General features: G+C 38.1%; 4 protein-coding genes, 1 non-coding gene and 1 pseudogene across 6 annotated transcripts; 3 read left to right on the top strand and 3 right to left on the bottom strand.

Moving 5' to 3' along the window:
• Positions 1 to 462: 462 nt before the first annotated feature.
• LOC103955822 (putative pectinesterase 11) lies at positions 463 to 2,229 on the bottom strand. Its single transcript, XM_009367724.2, has 3 exons — positions 1,633 to 2,229; positions 1,319 to 1,557; positions 463 to 1,201 (listed from the first exon to the last, which is right to left on the bottom strand). Exons 1-3 carry the CDS (start codon positions 2,227 to 2,229, stop codon positions 463 to 465), a joined length of 1,575 nt encoding a protein of 524 aa, XP_009365999.2.
• A 1,145-nt stretch (positions 2,230 to 3,374) lies between these two features.
• On the top strand, positions 3,375 to 5,059 carry LOC103955812 (annotated as a pseudogene).
• Positions 5,060 to 8,358: 3,299 nt separating this feature from the next.
• On the top strand, positions 8,359 to 10,950 carry LOC103954853 (tubby-like F-box protein 5). 2 transcript variants are annotated; one of them, XM_048577985.1, is made up of 5 exons: positions 8,359 to 8,708; positions 8,980 to 9,417; positions 9,525 to 9,612; positions 9,737 to 9,869; positions 9,977 to 10,950. In XM_048577985.1, exons 2-5 carry the CDS (start codon positions 9,061 to 9,063, stop codon positions 10,641 to 10,643), a joined length of 1,245 nt encoding a protein of 414 aa, XP_048433942.1. In that variant the 5' UTR covers positions 8,359 to 8,708; positions 8,980 to 9,060; the 3' UTR covers positions 10,644 to 10,950. The 2 variants fall into 2 exon arrangements, with proteins under 2 accessions (XP_048433942.1, XP_048433939.1); XM_048577982.1 differs by having other exon boundaries at positions 8,360 to 8,865.
• LOC103929418 (proteoglycan 4-like) lies at positions 10,912 to 13,188 on the bottom strand. Its single transcript, XM_009338614.2, has 3 exons — positions 13,151 to 13,188; positions 12,639 to 13,053; positions 10,912 to 12,466 (listed from the first exon to the last, which is right to left on the bottom strand). Exons 1-3 carry the CDS (start codon positions 13,186 to 13,188, stop codon positions 11,177 to 11,179), a joined length of 1,743 nt encoding a protein of 580 aa, XP_009336889.2. The 3' UTR covers positions 10,912 to 11,176.
• A 7,107-nt stretch (positions 13,189 to 20,295) lies between these two features.
• LOC103954828 (protein RADIALIS-like 3) lies at positions 20,296 to 22,616 on the top strand. Its single transcript, XM_009366661.3, has 2 exons — positions 20,296 to 20,950; positions 22,452 to 22,616. Exons 1-2 carry the CDS (start codon positions 20,682 to 20,684, stop codon positions 22,474 to 22,476), a joined length of 294 nt encoding a protein of 97 aa, XP_009364936.2. The 5' UTR covers positions 20,296 to 20,681; the 3' UTR covers positions 22,477 to 22,616.
• A 931-nt stretch (positions 22,617 to 23,547) lies between these two features.
• Positions 23,548 to 23,620, bottom strand: TRNAA-AGC. The gene has a single exon. It is a non-coding gene; the product is annotated as a tRNA-Ala (tRNA).
• Positions 23,621 to 25,728: the final 2,108 nt, after the last annotated feature.

Consider the following 25,728-nt stretch of genomic DNA (forward strand, 5'->3'; position numbering starts at 1 on the left):
TAGCTACTAAAAGGCCTTTACGCTCTTTATTTTGTGCATTGCGTGCAACTAATATTGATTATTGTCAGCTTTTCTCGTGGCACTTGTGGAAACATAAACACTGTAAGGAGTAATTGTTTGGATTCATACATGTCCTATGCATGCATCTAAAAAGTTACATTTGTCACTAAATTTAAGTCTCAACTATAAGAGTCTACAACTTGATTACTGAAGGAAAGTAAACTAATAGATTTACAAAGTTTTCTACTATACTCAAAAAAAATTTTAGTTGTGATGGGAACACATGTTTTTATGCAAGTGGTGGAAAATTTTAATTTTTAAGTTATTAACCTTTTAACACACATAACCAACCATTTATATAAAGACAAGTGATGTACTACCTCGTGTAACGGTCACATTGAAAAATCTCTCCTATACTCGCCCCCATCCAAGTTTTGCCCTAAAATTTTACCCCTCATAAAATTATGACAAGTGGATTAAAGGAAGCAAAACAAGAAACAATCCCAAAAGTCCTGGACGGGCAGCACCTTTTTCACAACCACTCCATTGCACATCACCCCACCCCTCGATGGAGGCTCCTCCTACAGTTGGAACTCCATGTTGCCCTAATCCTGCATTGTTTCTTCCTCCTCCTCCTCCAATGGGAATGGGTGCTGCATGTTTCCATCCTCCTCCATTGTTTCTTTCTCGTTCTCCTCCGGCAGCAGGAGGAGGTGCTCTATGTTGCCCTCCTCCCCCAACCGGAGTAGGAGGTCCTTTTTGCCATCCTCCTGCAAAGGGAGGGGGAGCTCCATATTGTCCTCCTCCTGAAATGGAAGGAGGAGGTCCATGTTGCCATCCTCCTGCAAAGGAAGCGGGAGCTCCATATTGTCCTCCTTCTCTAGTTGCGGGAGGAGGAGGTCCATGTTGCCCTCCACCTCCAATGGGAGTAGGAGATCCTTGTTTCCCTCCATCTCCAATAGATGTAGGAGGTCCTTGTTGCCGTCCTCCATTGTTTCCTTCTCCATCTCTTCTGACACGAGGGGGAGCTCCATATTTCCATCCTCCTCCATCGGAACCTTGCCAGCTTCCAATTCCAAAGCCCCTAACCTTGTTCATGAAGGATGTAAATTCTTTTGGCGTAACTTTGTGTTCCCACGCAACTCTTTCTGCTGTCACGGCTCCAGCTCCAGTACATTTGTACTCACCATAGTAAACCTTACTACATACCCATCAAGTTGAAACCAAATTAGAAAGACCTTAAAACAAATAAATAAATAGAGTAATTAAATAAAATAATTAACCTAATTACTAAAAATTAACGTGAGAAAATGTAAACCTTAAGTAGTCAGTTGATCGGCCCCAACTGTCCCAACCTTGTGGGAGAATCGCATCCGACATCTTAGTATAGGCAAAGATGACTGTCGAATAGGGACCCCATGGCCTTCCTAGTACTGCCCTTCCGACGCCAGTGATTTCGCCTCCCAAGAACACAAACCCTGCATCTTGTGATGGTGAATCCCTTTTTTGGGCTGTTATAGCTCCGTTTTGTTCCGAAAGCGAATGCATGTGACAATTCTGCTAGTGTGAGTGTATTAGTTTGGCATGTCCAAATAATTTTATCGTAAATATATATAGCTGTCACATACGTACCTCAAATAAAGAAGAAGCTCTTCCAAATATAAAATCAGTGTCTCCTTCAATGTAGCAGTCTTTGTAGTATTGCTTGCCTATATCGGCAAATAAGGCATCTTGATGAGACATAATGCTGCAACCATAGAATGCTACTCTATCTCCCGAAACTCTCAGTGCAACTGCTTTGCCACCCGTCCCATACGTATTCTGAACTTTGAAGTTGCGCCCTACGAAATCAGATGCCCATAAAGTGAAGACCGCGGTTTCATTTATCTCGCCGGATTCCTTCCACGTTATCACAGTGTCGCTTGCATAACTTGTCGATCCACTTATTGTTATAAACGGTTTGTCTGAAGGTACATTAATCTTTTCGTAGTAGATGCCAGGTTTAACCCAAATATACACGGGCAGGGCATTGTTGGACGGCACAGCATCGATGGCGTCTTGTATTTTAGTGTAATCGTTGCTGCCTGACTGGTCGACGGTTATAAAAACCGTTGGGGGCGCCAGGGCTATGTTCACTTGAGCTGCTTGGGATAGCGCATGCCTAAAAGTTGGAAGTAATAAGGCCATGGAGAAGAAGCACCTGATCATACGGCTCACAAATTTAGCCATTATACTCGTAAATGCAGGGGCTTGGGATCCGTAGAGAGAAACAAAGAGAGATGTTCTGTGAGATATGTAGATGTTTGTAAATATATAGTGGTTTGCTCCCATATACATGCTATGTACATGTAGGAATACTGGTATATGGTAATATCTCCATGTTCAGGTAGGAGTTCAAGCAGTCGATCGGCAGCAAAAGCTCTGGAAGTTACCCGTTTCAACTCTGTTCTTCTCGATTTGAATTTGATTTTAATATATAACAATAAACGTTTTTACCAATTTAATTGGGATTCCGCCCTTGCCTTTGGACTCCTTTATTTTTGGGGAAAGATTTTTGAGTGCTGAAATTACATTCCCTTTCTGAATGCCAAATAGTTCTTCTAGTTCTTTCTGTCATGTGGACTGTACTTCTATCTTATGCATGGCTCATAATAGTCTATACCTCCAGTCCAGTCCACATTTCATTCACGAAAATAAACATGTCAACAAGATAAGTTTTCTTCTATTTTACGTACCACTAAGCAGTCTGTAAAATCAACAGTTAGATTTTGTATATAAAAATTTAATAGATTTTTGCAACAGTTAAATTTTATACAAAACCTGTATCACTAATTAAGTGGTATGTATTATTGTAGCGGACAAGCAGATGAACGATAAAGTTGATATGTGTTTAGTTTTGATATGTCTTCTAGCGGTATTGATTTTGTTTTAAATAATAAATGAACGATAAGGTTGATATGTCATAGACATTTGAGTTCTTGATTATTAATAATTACTAGTGTTATTATTTTTTATTTAAGTGAATTTAAAACTATACAGTAGTGTGTGTAACCATCACGTTGTGACATATTATTGTAATTAGTAATGTTATTTAGACACAAAAATGATATTTTGGTCACAAATCTCTAATGCAAATTAATCTCATGTACATACACTAATAAACTAGTAAATCGAAACAGGAAATCACTTCCTTTTTTTTTTGAACAAAATCATTTCTTTTTTTCTTTTTTTTTAACAAACAATACCATCTACAGTCTTGGCTAGCAACAATTTAGTTCAAATTCACCTTTGATGAGAATCGAACCTAAAACTTCTCATTTACGAGTGAAGAATAATACTATTAGACTGTAGTACAAAACATTTTTCTTTTTTGAATGGCAAAGATTTCGTGTAGTTCTTTATATCGTGCGGGCTCTAATTCCATCTTGTGGCTCACATTGTTGTCTATTCCTCTCGTCCAGTATGTCATGCACGAAAATAAACATGTCGATACGAGACCTAAAAAGAAGAGGCAACTCCTTTGAAAAACCGGCCTAGTCCATAAAACCCCGATCTTGCATGAAATCACTAGCTTAATAAATAAATAGGATAAATCTCAATTTACTACTTTCAAGTTTCGTGATTTTCAAAATTTAGTACATGAAATTTTTTTCGTTCCAGAATCATACATAAAGTGTTAATTTTAGAACAGTCTCATACATCCGTTAGTCTGACTGTTAAGTCTCTCGTTAACTGATAACGTGACATCATATGTACAATAACAAGGCACACGTGTCATTAAAAAAATATATATATATATTAAAATAATGAATTAAATAAAAGTATTTAAAAAATAATAAAAAAAACCCAGAATCTCCTTCGTCTTCCCTACACCCCACCATCCCCTCCACCCCCTTCTCCCATCCCTCATCATCCACTCCTTGCCCACCCGAGCCACCCTTTCTCCGATCCACTCCTACACTTCTACTCCCTCCTCCAGCTCCCATGAAACCATCTCCGCCACTATCACTCCCTCATCCAGCTCTCAACAGCAGCAACAACAAGTCTACCAGCCATTCCGGCCGCTCCCATCTCCAATCCCCTCCAAATTCCGCTCCCTAGACGCCAATGGCCGCCTTGAGATCCTCGCCAACAGCCTCGGCCTCTGGTTCGAATACGCCCCCCTAATCCCTTCCCTAACCCAAGAAGGCTTCACTCCCCCTACCATCGAAGAAATCACCAGCATTTCCAGCGTCGAGCAAAACCGCCTGGTGGTGGCGGCGAAGGTGAATGACTCTTTAGTCCAATCCAACACCGACCTAGAAATCGTTTCTGAATTTGACTTGGGGGGTTTTGAATTGCTGTACGAAATTCGGCTCCTGAGTGTCCAGCAGCGAGCTGCTGCTGCCTATTTCATAATTGAGAACAAGCTTGATGCCAAAGGAACTTAGGATTTGGCCCGTTCGATAAAGGACTTCCCTCGTCGGCGAACCGAAAAAGGTTGGGCGAGCTTTGACTATGTCAGCGTTGGTGATTGTTTAAGGTTTATGTATTTTAGGCAGGCGATGGAGCACAAGAATCCATCTGAACCTAGAATTGCTGCTTTAGAGCAGGCATTGAAGGTTGCACAGACTGATAAGGCTAGAAAGGTAATTTTGAAAGAGTTGGAGGGAGAAAGTGAGGAGAAGGAGGGGGGAGGACAATGTTGCAGTGGGGGTTCAGGTTCCGGTTGTGAGGTTGAAGTTTGGGGAGGTGGCAGAGTCGACTAAAGTTGCGATCTTGACGGTTTGTAGAGTGGATGAGAAGGATAAGGAGGTTATGGAGGCCCCGTGAGAGTGTAGGAGTAAGGGGATGGGAGAATGGTGGCTCGGGTGGGCAAGGGATGGGTGATGGGGGATGAGAGAAGGAGGTGCTCGGGTGGAGAAGACGAAGGGGGTGGAGGGTGGGGTAGACGAAGGGGGTTATGGATTTTTTTAAATTTTTTATTTAATTTTCTTAATATTTTTATTTAATTAATTATTTTAATATTTTTAATTACACATGGCGTTCAGTCATTGTCCACATAGGTACCATGTCATCAATTAATATGAAACTTAACAGTCAGACTAACAGATGTATGAGATTGTCCTAAAATTAACATTTTAGGTATGACTCTGGAATGAAAAAAAACTTCATTTACTAAATATTAAAAACCACAAAATTTGAGGATAGTAAACTAAGATTTATCCCAAAAATAATACAATTAGCAGAAAAATCCACATAGTATGTTACACAAAAATAGCTGGCATTTCTCCTGATATTTCAACTGTGGCAGTGTATTTTATAAAAACAAGGAGGATGGGGCATGGCTACCTGGTGGGAGTATCAATATAATTGAGATACTAATCATATTGTCAATTGATTTTATAGTGAAACTTCAATTTTTTTCATTATATCAAAGCAGGATGTCCTTCGTGTGAATGCCCCGGCGTGCTCCACGTCACTCAATTTGTGTTGTCCATGTGCTAAGCTTGAAAATTCGCCACACAAAAGTAGGTATGTTGAGAGTATCAATCTCATGCAGGACGTTGTATATGCTTATTAGTAATTGAGCTATTCTTTAATTATATTGTCATTTGATTTAATGGTAGAACCTCAACTTTCTTAATTAGCCAAACCTTTTCCATATTCAATAACGATTTATATGAATAGATTCACCATCATCTTGCATTTTGATTTAATTATACAAAGATATAATGCTATGTGTAAATTTTTATTCACATAACATTATATTATTATATAAAGTGGTTCTCTTGCGAAAGTTACCAATCAATTAAATTTGGAGGAAACAAGCTTTGGTGTATCCTCGTTGGCAGTACGCCTCCAGGTCCAGCAGTAGTCATGGCTGCCACTGCTTAATAATTTTTGCTAAATGTTTTGGTCACGCCTACTTGTTCCCACCTTGCCAGTTGGAAGGACTTATTTGTTTGTGTTTAATATGATATATGAATTATGCTTGTTATGATCTGAGTACTTGAACTAAAATAATTAAATTGGTGGTTGAGTGGACCATGGCTAATCATGTCTTCCACCAACAAAACAAGAGGTTAGATCTCATTAACATTCTATGAATACATGGCTATGAGGATAACTATCTTTGTCAATACTTTAATAATATTTGTGAAATGGTACTGAGAATCACTCACACGTGGATTTGTCTATAATTATTTCATTTGCAAACGAAAGACGCACACATGCACGATTATCCTTAACATTAATGAGAGACTTTCACTTACATATTTCATACGATTTAACTGTTTTACATGCATCTTAATGAAGAAAAATCTAGTTGATAATCACTTAAGTCCGTGAAATTGTTTTTTCTCGTATCATAAGATAGAAACTTTTTTACAACTAGAATGGTGAAGTGGCAAAATCTTAACCATGTGCTCGATATGTTTTAACTAATTTTTTTCAGTTCGTGATTAACTAGAGATACTAATACAATAACATTCCGTCTCATAACAATCTTCCTCCCAAACGTAGCTCTAATATTTCCGGTGAACAATCTCATCTGAGATTGAAAGACAAGACCTGTCTTTCTACTTTCCATTTCCTCCAAAACACCCAACAAAGCTAATCCAATCCAAACCAATCCGATCCAATGATTGCCCTGATGTTAAGTGATCAATTAAATTGTTTGCCAAACACGTACGCATTCGTCTTTCAGCCCATTCCCTGTATTTAGAAAACTGATGCATGAAAACGAAAGCCTAGAATAATTAAGAACAAAAGCACGTAGATAAGGGCAATAGCACGTGCAAGTGTGGCTGCTGCTGGTGACCTTGCTGAGACCGACTCGTCCGTCAAATAATTTCTGGGTATCCCGCCCGGGGCTTCAACTCCAAACACTAAAACTCACTCGTACTAATTTTCGAGAATATTCCTATATTTATATATTTCTCCGATGCCACCAGGCAAAACTTTTGGTGGATTCGAGCGAAGAATCAATATATAATTATACTTCCCATGCATGCATTGCATGCTTCGGAGTCTCGGACTTTGTGGATCTTTTTCGGGACGATATATCAAAATAATATAATAAGTCGAACCTAAAAGGCTTTAAATAATAAGTAGGCCTTTTTGGGTACGACTTAAATAATAAGTTCAAACATTTTATATTTAAAAAGAAAACTATACTTAATGTACAATGAAAATTTATTATTTAAGATCTAATTTATAGCTTTATTTTTTCTTATAAGAAATTGTTATTGGCAATGCAGAAATTTAATTGTGCGCTTTAAATTTTTAAAATTTTTAGATTGTTAATAATAATTATCTTATTATTCTGATTATTAATTAACGAGGACGTCCCAATGGGCCTTGCCTCACCAAGTGTGAAGGATTCCTACTCGCACGTGTTGAGAGTTGGTGTACTTTCGGCTACTTGTCGCACACTTCGCGTGGATTGAAAATACGTAAAAGAAAGATGTTTCAACTATAGTACGACTAGCTCACGTCTCTATTTGGTGGTTGTAGGGACGGATGGACATTAGGGCCACTCGGAGTTCGAGAAAACATATATGTGAAGATCTTTTCAGAACCCGCATAATGTTTTATACGAGTCTTTTTTATACTTACCAAGTGTTTGATGTAATGTTTGTTAAGAATATCTCGATAGGTTACGTCGACAAATTCTCTCTGTATCCTCATAAGATTGCTTGAGCATATATCGATATCTGTTGATATGTGTACAACATAGTTTGATTGACAACAACAAGCTCACCATGTGGTCTACGAAATGCCAATGAATAAACTTAATTACCACATATTGCCTTAATTAATCTTCTAAAAAAGACTGATTTCCATAGTGGAAAATCTTGTCACAGGGCTGTATGTTCTTCGCTTTTTGCAACTACTAACCAACTATGTATATTTGTAAACTGCAGTATTTTTCTATTTTTCAAGAATCCTATTGGTCACTAACCGACTCGTACGCATATGCAAGGAAGGAACCGGATCCCTCCGGATCCTTCAAAATTAAGCTCACTAATCAATGAATCCGGATTATTGAAATTTAATCCAATGACTGCAAATAGGGAGCTTCTTTAAAAGTTATAATAATTATAACCGTTTGATCAAATTTTAATGATCCGAATTCATTAATTAGTGGACTCAATGTTGAAAGATCCGGACGGAATCCGGTTCCCATATGCAACACCGTGTTCTCATAAGAAAATCAGACAGACGCGACCGTAGGATGGGTACCCGGTTAAAAGAGCGGCCACAAACATATCTTCCAACAAAGCGGGGCCCATCGCAACGGAGAACGCACTGAAGCAAGCGGTCGCACACGTGGAAGTGGGGCCCCAGTAGTTTAACCGGCAAACAATAGGAGGAGGATTCCAACCTCCTCTCCCAAAAGAGATAGCTTTTCGGTTGGGGGAGAGAGAGAGAGAGGGTCAGGTGTTAGTGGCGGCGCAGTGCTGCAACCAACTGTAAACAACCGCAATCTCCACAGCAATTCAACTTAAATTAAATTTCAATTTTCATTTGGATATTTTATTCAGAAATTGAAATATCAGCTTCTTTGGCGTTGTTCGTTTTTTGCCTCGCCCATCTGGCCAATAGCATAAGTATATACCCTCTCTCTCTCTCTCTCCTCTCTCACATTCTCTCTCTAAAGCCTTTGTATTTGTCCCGACATTGGTGATTTCCTAGAAGCCTCCTGAAATCCCCACACGCATATGGTACAATCTCTCTCTCTCTCTCTCTCTCTCTCTCGCACGCGCACACTCTCTTTCTGTGGAGTGCATTTTGGAGCTTCTTCAAGCGATCCAGATTTTCGGTGTTTTTATAGGATCTCAACTTTTTGCATTTTTTGTGGCATTGTTCTTGCGATTTCAGGTTCGGAATGTGAAAGTTTTGATATTTAGTGTAAATTTTGAGTATTTAATTTGATTGTTTATGTTCTTAGAACTTGATCGTATAGATTCTTATGGAAACTTTTCGTATAAGTAGATCTGCGAAATCACGAAAAAGATCATCTACAACATTTGAACTGTGATCATAGTTGTGGTGGAAATACTAGTCCAGTGAGCGATGCAATTCGGAAACGTGTTTCACGAGCTATTCGAGATGAGAGGTGACAAGGGGAAGAAATCAAGAAGAGGAGGGGAAGAGAGGAAGCACACGCGCCGCCGTGCGAAATCTCACATTGCCCCGGAACATACATTGTCATCACCCGCAGCAGTTGAGCAAACCAAGTGGGCAAACTTGCCCCCGGAGTTGCTTCTCGACATAATCCAACGCGTTGAAGCGAGTGAGACTTCCTGGCCTGCTCGGAGGGATGTGATTGCTTGCGCTTCGGTTTGCAAGTCGTGGAGGGAGATTACGAAAGGGATAGTCAAGACTCCAGAGCAATGTGGCTGGCTTACCTTCCCTGTCTCACTCAAGCAGGTATTTTTCGATAAAACGAGGTTTCTTTAGGTTATTCTTACTGAATGTGACTTTCACTTGCCTGCTGAAGATTTTTACTTTCCTCATTACTTGCATATATTTACTAGCCGGGACCAAGAGATGATCCGATCCAGTGCTTTATTAAGAGGGAAAGAGAAACTTCAACATACCTACTGTATCTTGGTCTTAGCCCTGGTAAGGATGCTTCTCCCGTTGTTATTCACGAATCATGACTTGGGTGCGTGTTAGATATCGGTGTTCAAATTCTTTTGGAGTGGATTTGTAAGCCAGTGACTAATTCTTTCTTATAAATCTGTAGCTCTGTGTGGGGACGTGAGTAAGTTATTGCTGGCAGCAAGGAAGGTCAGACGGGCAACAAGTACACATTTTGTTGTGTCCTTGGTTGCAGATGAATTCTCTCGAGCAAGCATTACTTATGTTGGAAAATTGAGGCAAGCTTTACAATGTATCTTTATCGTTGCCACGATTTTTTTCAATTTGTGCTCACTGCAACCACCACTCATTCTTTTTTGTGTGCAATTCATTGGCAAATGAACAGGTCTAATTTTCTGGGATCCAAGTTTACCGTTTATGACAGTCAGCCTCCACAAGACTCAGCAATCCAAACAAATTATCAGTCACATCGAAAAATCAATCCAAAGAAGGTATCTCCAAGGATGACTGCTGGTAGCTATAGTGTTGCTACTGTATCGTACGAGCTCAATATCCTCCGAACAAGGGGACCAAGGAGAATGCAATGCATCATGCAATCAATACCCATGTCAGCAGTTCAGGAAGGGGGCGTTGCTCCTACTCCAACAGAGTTAGCGACCTGCCTTCCTCCAAATTGCTGTGCATTGCAAGTTTCAAAGGGATCGAAGCAGCTTGCCAACTTTTGCTCTAGTGACCCCACAACGGATTTGGAACAAGGCACAAAAGATCCGGTCATTTTGAAAAACAAAGCTCCTAGATGGCACGAGCAGCTGCAGTGTTGGTGTCTGAATTTTAAGGGACGCGTTACAGTGGCCTCTGTGAAGAATTTCCAGCTGGTGGCCGCTGCAGAGCCTTGCCATAATGCTCCATTGGCTGAAGAAGAGAAAGTAATACTGCAATTCGGGAAGATTGGTAAAGACATTTTCACAATGGACTATCGCTACCCTCTCTCTGCTTTCCAAGCCTTCGCAATTTGCTTGAGCAGCTTTGACACGAAACCAGTCTGCGAATGATTACTGTCTATTCGCATCACATGACCATCATGCTCGTCTTCCCTTAGAATGAACTGTAAATATACTTTTGAAACAGAGCACTTTAAGTTATGGCTTTTGGTCATCAGCAAGTGCCTTTGCTGAAGTTGCCGTAGTCTGTGTAATGGCAGTAACCCGTATAAAGCATGCTGTAAGTTGCCAATTTATTTATTTGCGTGAACGCAGTTGTATGCAACTGGAGGATGTACGAAAGTCCGTCTTTTCTCATAAGGGTCTCTTGTATTGAATCTTGATATTCAAATGCAATTTTGTACATATTTCATATTAACTTCTGATTCTCGTATTATACAAGTATGGTTACAGTTATACACGCCGTATATTTTTCTTACATATCTGCTGGCAGATCTTAGTAGAAAATCCCAATACCGTAACCGTAGCAACAGCCATGATGCCGAGGCTTATCAGGATTACCTGAGTCCGAGTCACTTGGTTCCATGAAGAGCCCTCAAGGGCACCTCCGTCTCACAGTGGACTAAGCTTCTCAGGTGTTTGTGTTATTTCAGCCTTGTGTGTTTCGAGGGGCTTTGATTTACCGTTTGGCTTGATGGTTCTGCTGGCTTTTGAGAAAAAACCGACTGAACACCCGGATTCCTTTCTGCGACAGAAGTATTGAACACGATAGAATTATTGATACTCTGTACATTGCTGTTGGTATATGCTATCCTCTGATGATCTTGACTCGTCTGGTCGAAATTTTCCCCCTCGCTGCTTTCCTCTTCATCAGTAGTAGCTTCCAGGCTGTCATCTGGATTGGTCTTATAACTGCGGTGTATGGGCATGAATTCTTCTCCGTTTTCTGGTTCTGAGCTATTGTGCATTGTTGCTCCTCTGTTTTCACCAGATAGGGTTACGATGCTAACTGGTTTTTCAAGCATTTGGTCCTCAGTGGCCAACTTATTCATTTCCAAAGCAGCTTCCTTGATTTCTTTATGCAGGGGAGCTTGTTCCGCGGTCAATGAAACCATCTTCTGATTAGACACCCTTGAGGTGCTTCTGTCTTTTGGAGTTTGGGTTGGTTTCGAACTGGAGGTGGTGCTGCCTAATGTCTCGTTTCTGTCAAAAGTTTCTTGCTTTTTGTGTCGTTTCCTTTCTTCTTTTATCAGTGCTCGCAGTACTTTCTCCCTTTCTTCATGCTCTTTCGACTCCGTCTCTGATTCGGCATGGTGCTTTTGATCTCCGCCAACGGTATCAGGATCTGCCTTCTCGGGTGAAGCAACTGTTTCTACAGCTTCTGTGGAAGCTGCATGAGTTTGCTCTGCGGTTGGAGTCTTATTCTGAGCTTTGGGAATAGTTTCGGATGTGCTGATTTCTGCATATGGTTCCTTTGGTTCTGGTTGAGTGGCAGGTGATGGAGATTCAGCAGACAAGGAAGGAAGCGGAGAGTTCTCTTGAGTGTGGGGCTGCAATTGCGCGTGAGGGGATTCTTGTGATGCTCCTTGGAGTTGAGAGGCTGTGTGAGATGGTGAGGATCGAAAGGATTCAACCCCAGTCTGTGCTGTTGCACTAGAAGTTTGTTGGGACTCAGTGGCAGCACGAGATGGTGAGGATGGAGAGGAATCAACTTCAACCCGAGTTTGAGTTGTTGCACTAGAAGATTTTTGGGACTCGGTGGCAGAACGAGATGGTGATGGTGGCGGAGGTTCAATCTTCAATGGAGCCTGAGCTTGGGAAGGAGAGGCTTTCACAGGGCTTCCCCGCAGGCCGAAATGGTGGTCGCTCAACAGGGGCTGAGGTGGAAGTCTGGGCAGGGTTTTGGGTTTTAGCCACTGGACGTGGGTCGGGTTCTACTTTAGAACCACGACTACGCCAAGGGAGCCGAAAGCGAAGTGAATGTGTTTGCTTTTTGCTTGCCATGTATGGTTTGGAAACTAGAAGGATTGGCTTTGTTGAAGAAGATGAAGGATGCACACCACTTAATCAAAGGTCTGGTGTATATATCGAAATTGTATCAGATACCTTGGAAACTTTCTGGGATTTCTGTCGAATTTTTTTATACCTTTTCTGGGTATGGATGCTCACTTCTCTTACAAACTTACGATTCATGAGAAATCGGCAATTTCCGAAGGCAGGTTTACCTTCCCTAACAGCTCTGGAATCTCTCATTTCGTCTTTCGGAGGACCCCGACAGGCATGTTGAGTACATATACTTTGCTGGGATGCCGTCTCAAGAGCACAGTTCACGTTATGTTTAAGAAGGGTTGCTACTGTTTGAAATATCTTCACATTTTTTTCATTCAGCTCAATCATGCTTTCTCGGGAGAGAAACTTACCAACGTCTGGGATTCCACGGTGGCTTTGAAGTTTCGAGATGAATTTAGGTAACGCGAACGGAGCTAGCTTTCCAAATAAATTTTCCACCTGGGCAAGTAACCTGGCAAAGAAGTAAACAATGTAGAAGCAGAGTAAACTTTCCTTCATGTAAGAAAAGAATAAGAGGAAAGCACATTGTCAAGTAAAACATTACTTACACCAGAATCTTGCTCCTGCTGCTACAGCGAATTACCATACATGAGCGTACACCTTCTCCGTCCAAACGGAGCTTCCGATCGAGTTGAGGTAGTGTTTCGTATCTGCACACCAAGGTCTGTATCAATAGTTTTCATCTGTTTCTTTTCTCTAAGTTGGTTCAACCCACAACTCGTCGGAAGCTTTCGTGATTTTTCCTTAAACAGGAACAGTGGAGAAATTGCCGGGTAAGAAAAGATAGTTTCACGTTTAAAATGGGTCACCTTACCTCTCCACCTGCCAGGGCCGGTCTAAAGATTTTTGAGGCCCTCGGCGACGTCAAAAAATGTGTTATCATTTCTACTAATTAATAAAATACTCATTGTCAACCAAAATTTTATAAAATTATCAGTTTAACCTATCTAATTAAAACATATCATGAATAAGAAATATGGGGCATAAATGTAATTTCACACAACCAAAGTTTGCTGGTTTTTTTTTCAAAGCCTCACCTACATGTAAATATAACATATCTCTAATTAAAATAATAAAATAAATAATAATAAATAAATAAAAACTTCTCACTCTCACATTCTCTATCACTCTCTTCTTCTCTCCTTCTATTTCAAAACCAAAATAAAAAAAAATTCTCACACACTTTGTGTGTGCCTGTGCCCATACACTAGTTTTATATAAGAAAATTATTTGTTTTCACACGTAAGACATCGATAAAATTATACTTAGAAAAGCACTTCAAACATAATAATTTAGAAACACGGAAAAACTAATTTATTTTGTATCGTGAGAAGGAAACAAAAAAACTCTTTGTTTACAAGTAGATAGATATGAGTTTTGTTTTCTATCTGAACTTTTAAAGTGTTTTTGTATAAATCGTGAGGTGTTTTTTCTTATTTACTAACCTTGTCAATATGGGACTAAAAAAATAATGATGTTTTTGAGTCTTTAATTGATATGTATAAGAAATAAATGTGTACTAAATTAAACTTTTTAATGACACGTCATATGATTTACAAATTTGGTCAACGCATTACTCTTTGTTGAAGATTAGACTTGAATTGGAACAAATGTTTAAAAATAACAACCCACATAGCTACTAGCTACTAATTAAAAATAAATTAACAACCAAACAAAAATTTGTAAAAATTGAAAAGAATAAACATGCACTTAGCATTTCGAACTTAGGACCTCTCATTAATTTTAGGCTAAATATCCAAAAATGGTCCCTGAAATTTGCATAGTCAATATAAATAATCCCTGAGATTGTCCACCATCCATGATTTTGGTCATTCCGTTAAAAAATCTTTGGGCAATTTTCAAAACTTCGTAACTCAATTGATTCTTAACCAAATTCAACCCATAATATATCAAAATGAAGATAGGAAAGTGTAGAACAAAATTATACCTATTTGGAAGCCCTATTGGTTGCCGGAGATGGCTGAAAAATAGCCTGAAAGGTGATTGGTTTGAGAGAAAACTGGAAAACTCGCTAGAAACTGGGTAATCTTTAAACGTTCATAACTTCTTTAATACTCAACGAAATCAAGTGATTCAAAAATGAAAAATCATACTTCACGATGAGACAAAGATAATGGTACCTTACACGACGGCTAACTCGCCTTGGTTTGGCTGGAAAATGGCTCGAAAGTGACTAAATTTTACTCAACAAAATCAAGTGATTCAAAAATGAAAAATCATACTTCACGATGAGACAAAGATAATGATACCTTACACGACGGCTAACTCGCCTTGGTTTGGCCGGAAAATGGCTTGAAAGTGGCTAAATTTGTAAAAATTGAAAAGTATGTAAGCACACATGGTGTTTTGAACCCAAGACCTCCTCATTAATTTCAAACAACAAAACCAACGAAACCATTAGTTCTAGTTAAATTTTTGTCATTGAACCAAATTTTATAAATTTATACTCTTATGAAAACATATATAAATATACTACCCTAATAATTTTGCCCTGCCAGCACTGGGCCTGAGTCGGCCCTACCACCTGCACAGGAAAAAGGACTAGAGAATGCAACAGTGGCAGATGTACTGGCGATAGAGGATAATGAAGAAAACGGACCCTGGCTCTGGTGCAACACGAACGACGCTGTCATTGGTGTGTTGGATTTATTCCAATGTAAATCAACCTTAAATGGTCTACAACATATAATAGGAATGTAATATTGGAGAATAATGTAGATATTGTGATTTGATTTCCTAAAGATATCAATCTTATATTAGGTGTCTTGTAATACAAGTAAGATTGATGGAGTCATTGATTTTATGTGATTATGATACCTAACTGATAGGCTAAAAAGTGGGATTTGGGATTCCTTTATGGACGAAACCTTAATGCCTTAGCCAGTATAATTACTAAGGTCCCTGCAAACCCTAGATACGCAACAAACGCTTCCCACAAAGTAGTTGTATCCGGTTAGGTGCTTTGTAGAAGACTTTGGTGTTGCCGCATCCTACATCATCTCCGCTTGGTATTCAATGGCTATTGCTTCACGATTAGGTCAGTCAACTCCTTGTTTGTGTTTTAATTATATAACCACCTAAAGTTTACTTTGTGCAGTAAAAAAAATGTACGATCTTACCATGCATATGTAAATATGATATTCATACTACACTCATGTTTAAGTTTCATATGCGCATGAAAATGCAGATGGTGAAAAACAATATCGGGTCGTTAGTGTTGCTTAAGCCAGGAGAGCAACAACATATTGCAGGAATCATCACTGAAAGAGGTAAACTATTTACAGAACTAACTGCATGAAAAAATTAATGTCTCAACGAGTTATTCTGATTCTATTGACCGCGGCATAAACCGAGCAGACTATCTCAAGTAATCGCACAGGAAAGATCGCCTATAGACAAGAGTTGGAAATTATGACTAATGAGGTCAGTTCAAGTTCACATTCTTAGATACTAATTTACTTTGAACACGCGATTTTTGTTATGAACTTAACTATTTAACAAATTAATAACAGTAACATCCGACATGAGCATTCTTCAAGCAATGCAACTTATGACAGGTATGCTGTGGCCGCAATTTCTATTCTTTAACTAGCATAGACATTGGAGTGAACAATCTTTGGTTGTTTATAAACTCGTGGAAGCAATTACGTGATGATTTTTTTTATGTCAAAAGAGTATCGTATAAGGCATGTTCAAGTTATAGACGGGAAGCTAGTTGGCGTGATTTCGATCAAAGATGTAGTCCGGGCAGTGGGTGAGCAGCAAAGTGGGGAACTGAAGCGACTCAATGGGTACATTAAAGGAGAATACTGTTAGAAGAACATGTCTCAGTTTGATGTCAATCAAATTACTTTAGAGCAAATTTCAGAAATGCCTCCCAACAGAAAGCTTTCTAAGACTCGTATTTCAGACAGTTGAGAGAGGGGAAGGTTACTAAAAATGTCATGTGTTCTCATAAATTAAGTGCTTGAGTGATAAGCTTTTAGTGCCCCATATACTTCTGATAGAAATAGAAGGCAAGAGACTTGTAGTTCAAGTAATTGTTTTGAGCCTTACTTAGCCCCATCTATGCATAAGTGAGGGTTATCTTTTAAAAAAAAAGTTCCCTCACCGTTATTTTAGGATCCACTCTCTTCATTTAGGGACCCGTTTATTTTCACTCTCATATTATCTCTAATCTTTGAACCCTTCACGTACACTGTAGCATCACAGTACCATAATGAAACATCACCCGAACACCCAAAATCCTAATGTTCTTGTGTGAGTGATTTCATAGTGTCGATCTCGTTGATCCATTTTTGAACACCAACCAACCATTTTTTGTAAACACAAAATGGGATAATATGGTCTTTCGACAAGAAGTCGGGCCAAGGAACAATATTCACGATCCCATTTGCATCCAATTTCGAACGCAACATATATACTCTATCTAGAAATTGCAGATTCAATTTCAATTTCTTAGGACCTCTAAATTTGATACGTTCGGCATACTACAAGGCATATATCTCGGCACAAAGATTGCACAATTCCCATTGGCTGGCAAATGAAACTTGTTATCTTTTCGAACATTCTATCAACACAGGATTGTTCTCTCTCCTAGTAAGATTCAAAAATCAGAAGCCCACAAGATTTTATGCAAAAGTTCTCCTTTTAAGAGGAATTTTTAGTTGTAACATAAACACAGATGGTACATCTGAAAAATTTTAACTTTTAAGTTATTAATTTTTTAACACACATAATCTACTATTTATATAAGAATATGTGATATACTACTTCGTGTACGGTCATACTACAAAATCTCTCCTTAGAGTGGTCCTCCTTCAAAGCTCGAAGCTTTTCTGTGGCAGATGATTGGACCTTGTGTGGTGGGGAAGCTGGACTCCAATTCCTCCAAAGTCATTGGTCATTGGCTTTTGGTCAGACCAATTAGCCTATTTCTAATCTAAAGGACATCAGATGTCAAAAGTTTTGGGTCCTCAAAAGTCATGGACTGTGAAAGAAACTTCTTATTCCCCATCTTCTTAGCTATCTAATTGTGAATACTTCCTTTGAGGCCATTATGAGGAGGAATTCATTGGTAAAGACGAACTGACCGCGTGGTTGTCTAATCAGACGCATTGGATGGGGCTGAAATTCAAGAGGAGTATTAATAGGTGCGGAGTTTTGTTTCTTAAGTCAAACAGTCATGTGGTCCGATCGTCCAAACTTAAGAATTTATCTCTATTGATAATGGAAGAGAAACCAATCTCTTATGACAATACGTAATTGGTCTAAAATACCATCATATTAGTTTGAGATATCATTCTTATCGGAGAAAAGTTCATCCTAAAAGCAAGGGACTAGTCAAACAATTTGGAGGGGTGGAGAGACCTTCTAGTGGGATAACTAAGAACAGAGATTCCACAAGAATTAAAAGGGATCCATAACATTATCACAACTTTCCCACAACTGGACTTAATATATTAAAAATTCAAAGAATCAAAGACATTTAGTGGATTTTTCAAACAAAGATTTCAAGCACATTTACCTGAATATATATGTTATCTCCTTGCTCCTCCATTGCTGCAGCATCTCCAAAGGCAAGAATCCCAGCAAGCAACTTGTCTGAACGGAACAAACCCCATCAGACATTCTCCTGCTCATTAAAAACATGTTGCACAACGTAAATTATTCTAACACAAAACACAGAAGCGACCACCAACGTAAGCAGAAAAAGCATGTAAGTCCTTGGATTTGACTCTTTGCATCAAACGACTGTGTGTCTGCGCGTGCCATCAGGATCCACCGTGTTGGTGCGGCTACGGAGAAAAAACACCAAAGATTACTCAAATTTATGTCGGTGGTATGTGGATCTACCTTTTCCCACAAACACAATCTTGAGGTCGTGTTTTTTACCAAAACAAAATCTTTAGGTCATGCTAAAATCAAAAGGAGGTGTAGAAAAACAACAAAATCTTTAGGTCATGCTAAAATCTTAAGAAAAAATTGAAATACTAGATTTGGTTACTATGCAAGGACTAAGAAGTTAGGAGAAGATACGTTAAAAGAGTTGAAGAAATGAAAACAAGTTATGTCAAAGGAATCACTAATTGTAACTGATTAAAATTTGAATTGTAAGACAATGTAATTAGCCAATATGGTTCGATCACTAACAATAATACTACAACACATGTCCTTTTCGATTTGGAACCGCTTAACTGTTGAGTTATTCGTCCATTCTGAAAATGTAAAAAAATTTTAAAAATTTAAAATTCTGGAAAACATGTGCTGCATTATTACTAATACGCATCATTTAGCAAGGAAAAGTTTGTTACTTGTGACCAAGATATCCACAATTACCTGTGTTTTATTAAGGGCAAAGTAATCTTCTCAAGCAAATACAAAAGATTGGATTCTGATCATCGACTATTGCAGCATGTAAACTGCATACCAAAACTGACACATGATCTGAACAGCACCACTTTGTTGACTGCCCCTGCTGATTCAGCTAGCAGCAAGGCCATCCCGCAAAAGTCCATTTCGGAATGTAGCTTTATTAGAAGCTGCTTTCTGAACCACCGTTTTCAAATTTCCAAGTTCCACTATCAATTACGTACAAATCCCACTCTCCTAATCTAATAGCAGGCCCCACTCTCCGTGAGATCGTGAAGAGATTTTTCACACAAAATGGTATACTACGTGTTATTATACAAATTATAAGATATGTGTGTTAAAAAGATAATAATTTAAAAAATAAAAATTTCCTGACTTACATAAAAACACGTAGTATACCATTCGTGTCCCGTTACAATTAAAAATTTCTCAAGGTCTTGAGGTACTTCTGCTTTTTTTTTTTCCTTTGAAACTTTGTGTTTCGACTCTGACATGTTAAAAAGATGTGGAAGGGTGGATGAATGAGACAAGCAATTCACACACACACACACACACACACACACACACAAATTAAGGAAAAAATTATCGTCAATTTCCTACGTGCATGATCTAATCATTTTTAATCTTCTTGGTTTCCATCAAATCATCACCATTTTTGTTGTCTCTATATTTTGTGATGAAGCTTAACTATCACACTTCTCTAGATCTCATGCCTGCATACTCTCTTACCCTCTTTATTATTACTAACCTATAAATATCACGAAAAAAATATGTTAGAATGTGAGCATCTAACTGAAAACTAATTATTTATCAAAAATATATGAAATTAAATGAGAATAAGAGGACAATTTTAAGATTTTTGAAGCACTAACACTAGACGTTCTCATGTGGCATGCTTACAACAGGCCTCTACATGTAACATCTTTTTAACCTAACACATGATCAATTCTTATTAAGTAACGCAAGAATATGTGAAATTGTTAAACTATGACACGAATAACCTGATTATTATACAATGTTAAACTATGAGTGTCTATCGAAAGCCAATTCACAATAAAAATAAAGATTCGAAAACTTTTTAAGCATGATAGACTCTCATTCTTTGACGAGAAATACTCTCAACAAAATAGTCAAATAGTCCTTCTTAGACGTTATTATACGAGTCACAAGTTGTCCAATCAGGGTAGACTACGAATTGGGAATATCTAATCCCCACCAGGCTGTAAATTCTCAAGAAATCCCACTTGCTGATGAGATAATATAATGAGAAGACAGAAATAGACCTGAAGAAATCACATAACCTCCTTTTTGCTCATTGTCCTTATTAGCGTTGTTCAACAAAGCGAATCCTATCTTCTTTGTCCTTAAAATTTTAAATATTCTCCAATTTATCGAAAAATATATCACTATAACAGTATCTCAAACCAACAAAGCGATGCCATAATTTTAGGTTCTCCCAACTTGCCACAGCCCCACGAGTCTCTCCTCCTCCTGCTTATAAGGAGCATGGCCACCTCTTGCCCATACTATCATTCCCTAGACTTCTTCACTCTTTGAGTCCCTTTTGTAAACGATCTTTTAATTTTAGCACCCTAACTCTCCTCTATCACTCCTCTTACCAGCTCACTGCAATCGCCGTACGATTCATTCCAACTTTCGTGTTCATATATTCCCCTAAGATTACTGATGGCACCGGTTTCTTCCTCGTGGACGCCGAAGCAGAACAAGTTGTTCGAGAAGGCGCTGGCCGTGTACGACAAGGACACGCAGGACCGCTGGCACAATGTGGCCGAGGCCGTGGGCGGAAAAACTGTGGAGGAAGTAAAGAGGCACTATGAGATTCTGGTGCATGATCTCATGCACATAGAATCCGGCCAAGTCCCTATACCGAATTATAAGGCCGCCGGAAGCAGCGGCAGCAACGGCAGCAACAGAGGATTTGGTGATGAGCAGAGGTAAGAGTAGCTATGTTTTCATTTTTCGTATAATCTCTTAATTGTTTCTAAGCATTCAAAGCTATAATATCCATGTCTATATTCTTCTTCTAGAAAGTAGCCAAACATCCTAGTGCACAAAGGGTGTTAGAAATTTTGTACTGTTACAATGTCCATCCTAATTCGTCTCTAATGTCATATTATAATTTGAACATCCAACTCAAAACAAATCGATAATGATTAGGTTTTGATTCCTCAATGTGCAATTCACACTACCAACGTAAAATTGGATGAAAGTAAGTTTTTCCTTTAGGAAACTAAGACATCCTCGTGGAGAAAATGTGTTAGAGCCGTAGACGATTCTCTAGTGTCTACAGTGTCAATAATATCCCAACTTTGATACCATCTTAGTATTTGAACATTCAACGTAAAATTAATTGTTAATACCTAAAGAAACAAAAGATCATCTAAACTATTACATACAGTTTTAACTTTTCGACGTGAGAGTCACATTCTCGACATGGGATTCAAGAGCAGTATGGGTGTGTAACTTGTTCACGTATCCCTTTCCATAATGTCATTCGCTATGTTTTCCTCTTCTGGAAGGGACAGTTCAAACCAACGACACTAACTTGAGTCCTCCCAAAGAAATTTTATATGTTTTGTCCATTTTTTTTTTTTTTTTTTGTATATCCCTCCATATCCCATACTATTTTCAACTAAAATTCCTAAGAAAGAAAAGAAATCCCACATGAAATCTAATCCATACTTGTTTTAGATGGCATACGCACATGGTCCTATGATTAAAGTAATTGAGAAACATTGTGTGACTCCAAACACTTAATGGAAAGAAATCTTCTCCGGATCTCTTTCATCAAAATTACCAGATCAAGTGATACGGATCTTTTAAATTTCATCCAACAATAAAAAATTATCACAGCTTTTAAAGGGTCAAAACAGATAGACCGTTAAAAGAAATTTGGAAAATTAAATCAAGATCACTTGATCCGGTGATCTTGATAAATAATCTGATGATCTTAATAGAAGAGATCCGGAGATGATCTCTTTTCCTTTTTAATTACTTATCACATTCTCTCATTAATCCCAAGGATTTGCTAGTGACAGTCACTGTTGCATCTAGCTAAACCTCTTGGCAGCTTTTCGAGTTCATGCAATGTTTATAAGTATATCGATACACCTACACAAATACACACCGCAGTAATCGATGCATTACGTCAGCGAATATGCATTAAAAATAGGATACATCTTACTTCAAAACGAAGCTCCCAGAAAAAAGATGCTAATTATGAGTGTTAAGCTAATTAAGTATGGGGGTGGGTGTGTGATTGGTAAGATATAATGCCAGCTGGGGTGTTGGGATAATCACATTTTTTGGCTCAAAAGATGCTTAATTAATTGATTATGCAACTTGGAGGTTTGAGATTATCTACAAAGATTTTTTATGCATAATTGGAAGATGGAATTTTTATATGCTAATGCTAATTACTTCTAATCTATTCAGGCTTATGAAAAATCTGAAGATCTGATGGGAGGGGCCAGAAGACTTAAGTGTGAATGTATTACTTTTACAAGTGACAAATAACCCTATGTGGTTCCTCTCCTATCTTTTGTAATGATTTTCTGCTTGAAAATATATGTTATGTATTTTTGTTTTCATGAACTAAAACCGCAATCTAACATCAACAAGCTTGTGGCACAAGTGATTAGAATCATATTTTAGCACACAAGATCTTGTCTCGAATCTATCTCCCTAACATTGCTTGCATATGAAATACAATTATAAAAATAAAATAAAAAAAGATAAAAAAACCAAAACGACTAAGAAAAATTAGCAAATCAATTCAACAGAAAGTGCATCGATCAAGCAATTCATCCATCAGACTATAGGCAAATTACAAGTGGATTAAGAAATTAATAAATTAAAGTGAAATATATCAATGACGAAATGCATAATCGGCAACCAAAACAACAAAAATTAACAGATCCACAAACAATGTAACCAGTGAAGCAATTCATCGATCATATTGTAGGTGATTCAAATCTCAAATTAACAAATGGATTAAATAATTAGACAGATTACGTAAATTATATCACTAATGAAATGCATGATCGGCAACAATATCAAAGTGTTGTCCACTGACCTCTGCTACTTTGGAGACGGAAACGCATGCGATCGAGAAATTAAATCAAATTTGTTCTGACACGATGTAAGAAACAACTCAGATAACCGGCGATCATGATCACGGAGCTATTTGATCCATCTCGCCGACTCGATCTTGAAATTTCGAAGACAAAATGCAATATACAGTGCAGTTTGATCCGAATCGCCGAATCGATCTTATTTCGTTTTAAGAGAGACGATCAGATCGGTTCAAAGAAGGCGGGAAAATTTATCGTTTTGGTTTTGGAAATAAGAACAATTGGCGCTGTCCTTACGACCAGTCTGAAAATATGCACCGTCGATTTGATTGTTAGTTAATAGATAAAGCGATCGAGGCCGTGTGTCTTGGCTTTGAAAATTTTAAAGAAAGGATATCGAAGAAACGACAACGGTGTTTTTGTCGTATACTTTGTTTAAAAAGCGGAAAAATTGGAAATGGAGATGCGGGGTATCGATCCCCGTACCTCTCGCATGCTAAGCGAGCGCTCTACCATCTGAGCTACATCCCCAGTTGATGAATAGCGATGAATCAAATGTTTTTGGTAGCTAAGTGAAAAGTAGTTGGACTTATTTGAGCACATTAGTTTGGACCGAGAGGGCTAGGCCCAAATATATATGTTTTGTGTATGGCCCACTATCATCTTACCTGGCTATCATCACCACGCAAAGATTTAGTGTGTCGAGAACATGGTCTAATGCACAAGTGTCATAATACAAGGGGTTGAAATTTTGTTTCAAGTATCCAACGACTTGTGTTATGACATTTGATGCAGTGAATCATGTTCCAACCACAGTGAAAAATCTCTCCCGCACACGGTCTCCCTAGCTAAGCCGTTTTAATATGATTGAACAACTTTGTTGATATTTTATGAGTTTATGGTATAATTTAAATGTAAATGCACATTTGTAATTTAATAAATTAATAACACCACGTATAAATTACTTGCAATGAATATACGGTTCGCTTTCAATCGTTTAATTCGTTCACACGTCAAACTAACCATACCACACTCGAACATATCGGTTTTCTTACGTGCTACTCCTAATAAAGGACCTTTTCTGTTATCTATAGTAACGGCAATTCAATTTTAGACTCTATATATAGCATTCCTGATGATTTTCACCCTAAACATTTACCAAATATAGGCCCCATGATCCGTCACCCTTAGCCTATAAATAAAACACCGTTTCAATCCTGAGTTTAAGTTCTAAATAAATAATTGTGTTTTCTTACGTATTTGCTTAGAGAAACTACAAAAAAATCAAAAAAAAAATACAACAAAACAAAAAATGGCAAAGATCGCTTTCGTGTTGATTTTCTCATTGGTGTTGCTTATTTCAATCCATGCGGTGTTGGGTGATGACAATTTCATGGAAACTGCCAAGGGTGCGGCCGAGAGCATGTCTGAATCTGCTTCGGATGCCTTTAAGGAAGCAAAGGAGACAACATCAACATGGGGTGATTGGTTTAAGGACAAATTCCAGTAAGTTATCGCATTATTTTTGTTTGTTTACTGTTTATATTTTCATTATCAAATTTAATAGATTGATTATGTATTAACTCATGTTTAGTTTCTAGTGATGTGGGTTTGGGATCGGACGACCATGATCACAGCTCAAAGACACCGGAATCAGGATAATCTGGTGTCATAATTTTACCGTTGTCATTACATTTTTTTTTTTTTTTTTTTGGTGGACCAAGATTTACCTCGTTTAATCTTATCGACGAGGTGGAATATCCGATGGTTTGTAGACGTTGGAATAAGAAATGTGGCCAATGGATATCTGATGTCTTTTGCCAGTGTGGTAGACTTGTTCTAATGCCGTGAAATGGGTTGAGGCTACAGATGTTAGATTTCTGTATATTCTTTGTAAAATAAGAGATTCAAGAATATGTTGTAATTAAATCATATGTATACAATTTTTGCACCCAGCTTTGTTTTTAATGTAAACGATAATAATACATGCCATAATCAAATATAAGATTGGTACCACTCTTAACCATTTTAGTTACAAATTCTTTCGCTACGGGGCTCATTCCATTAAAAATTTGATTTGGAATTTCAAAGACATTGACAATCAGTTGAGGTAATAGTATTCGCTCTAAGACTAAGAACGTGCGGAAATTTTTTTACTTCCAATCAATTATACTTGGTATACTAAACTATATTTCTCACACACTAAAATATCTCTCACATGTAACTCTTTTGAATGTATTTTAATGTCAATATTTTGAAGGATTACACATTTTGGGCATCAATCTCTAAACTCATATTGGACTTGGACTTATAGAAATCGACTGGAAAGGTCCAATTAAGCCAAGTCAAGGTCAACATGCTAAAGTTTCAAGAAAATGTAGACTCATAGCGTACTCATGTCTTCGAGACTACGACCACAAAACAAAAACATGACATGAACATACTCATGTCGTGTTTTTATTTCTTCAATTTTTGTCAGAATACTCATGTCGAGTTACACACTTCATATCCTTCCCTTCAAAGCCTCATCACATGGAGAAAATCTTTTGGTAAAAATGGAGGGTTAAGCCAATTTTCATATGAGATGAAACTATCGTGAGATAAATCAGATTAGATGTAAAATTAGTGTGAGGCCAATC

The sequence above is a fragment of a genome, unplaced genomic scaffold, assembly GCF_019419815.1.
Source record: "Pyrus x bretschneideri cultivar Hongxiangsu unplaced genomic scaffold, Pyrus_bretschneideri_v1 Contig1, whole genome shotgun sequence".
NCBI classification, from domain to species: Eukaryota; Viridiplantae; Streptophyta; class Magnoliopsida; order Rosales; family Rosaceae; genus Pyrus; species Pyrus x bretschneideri.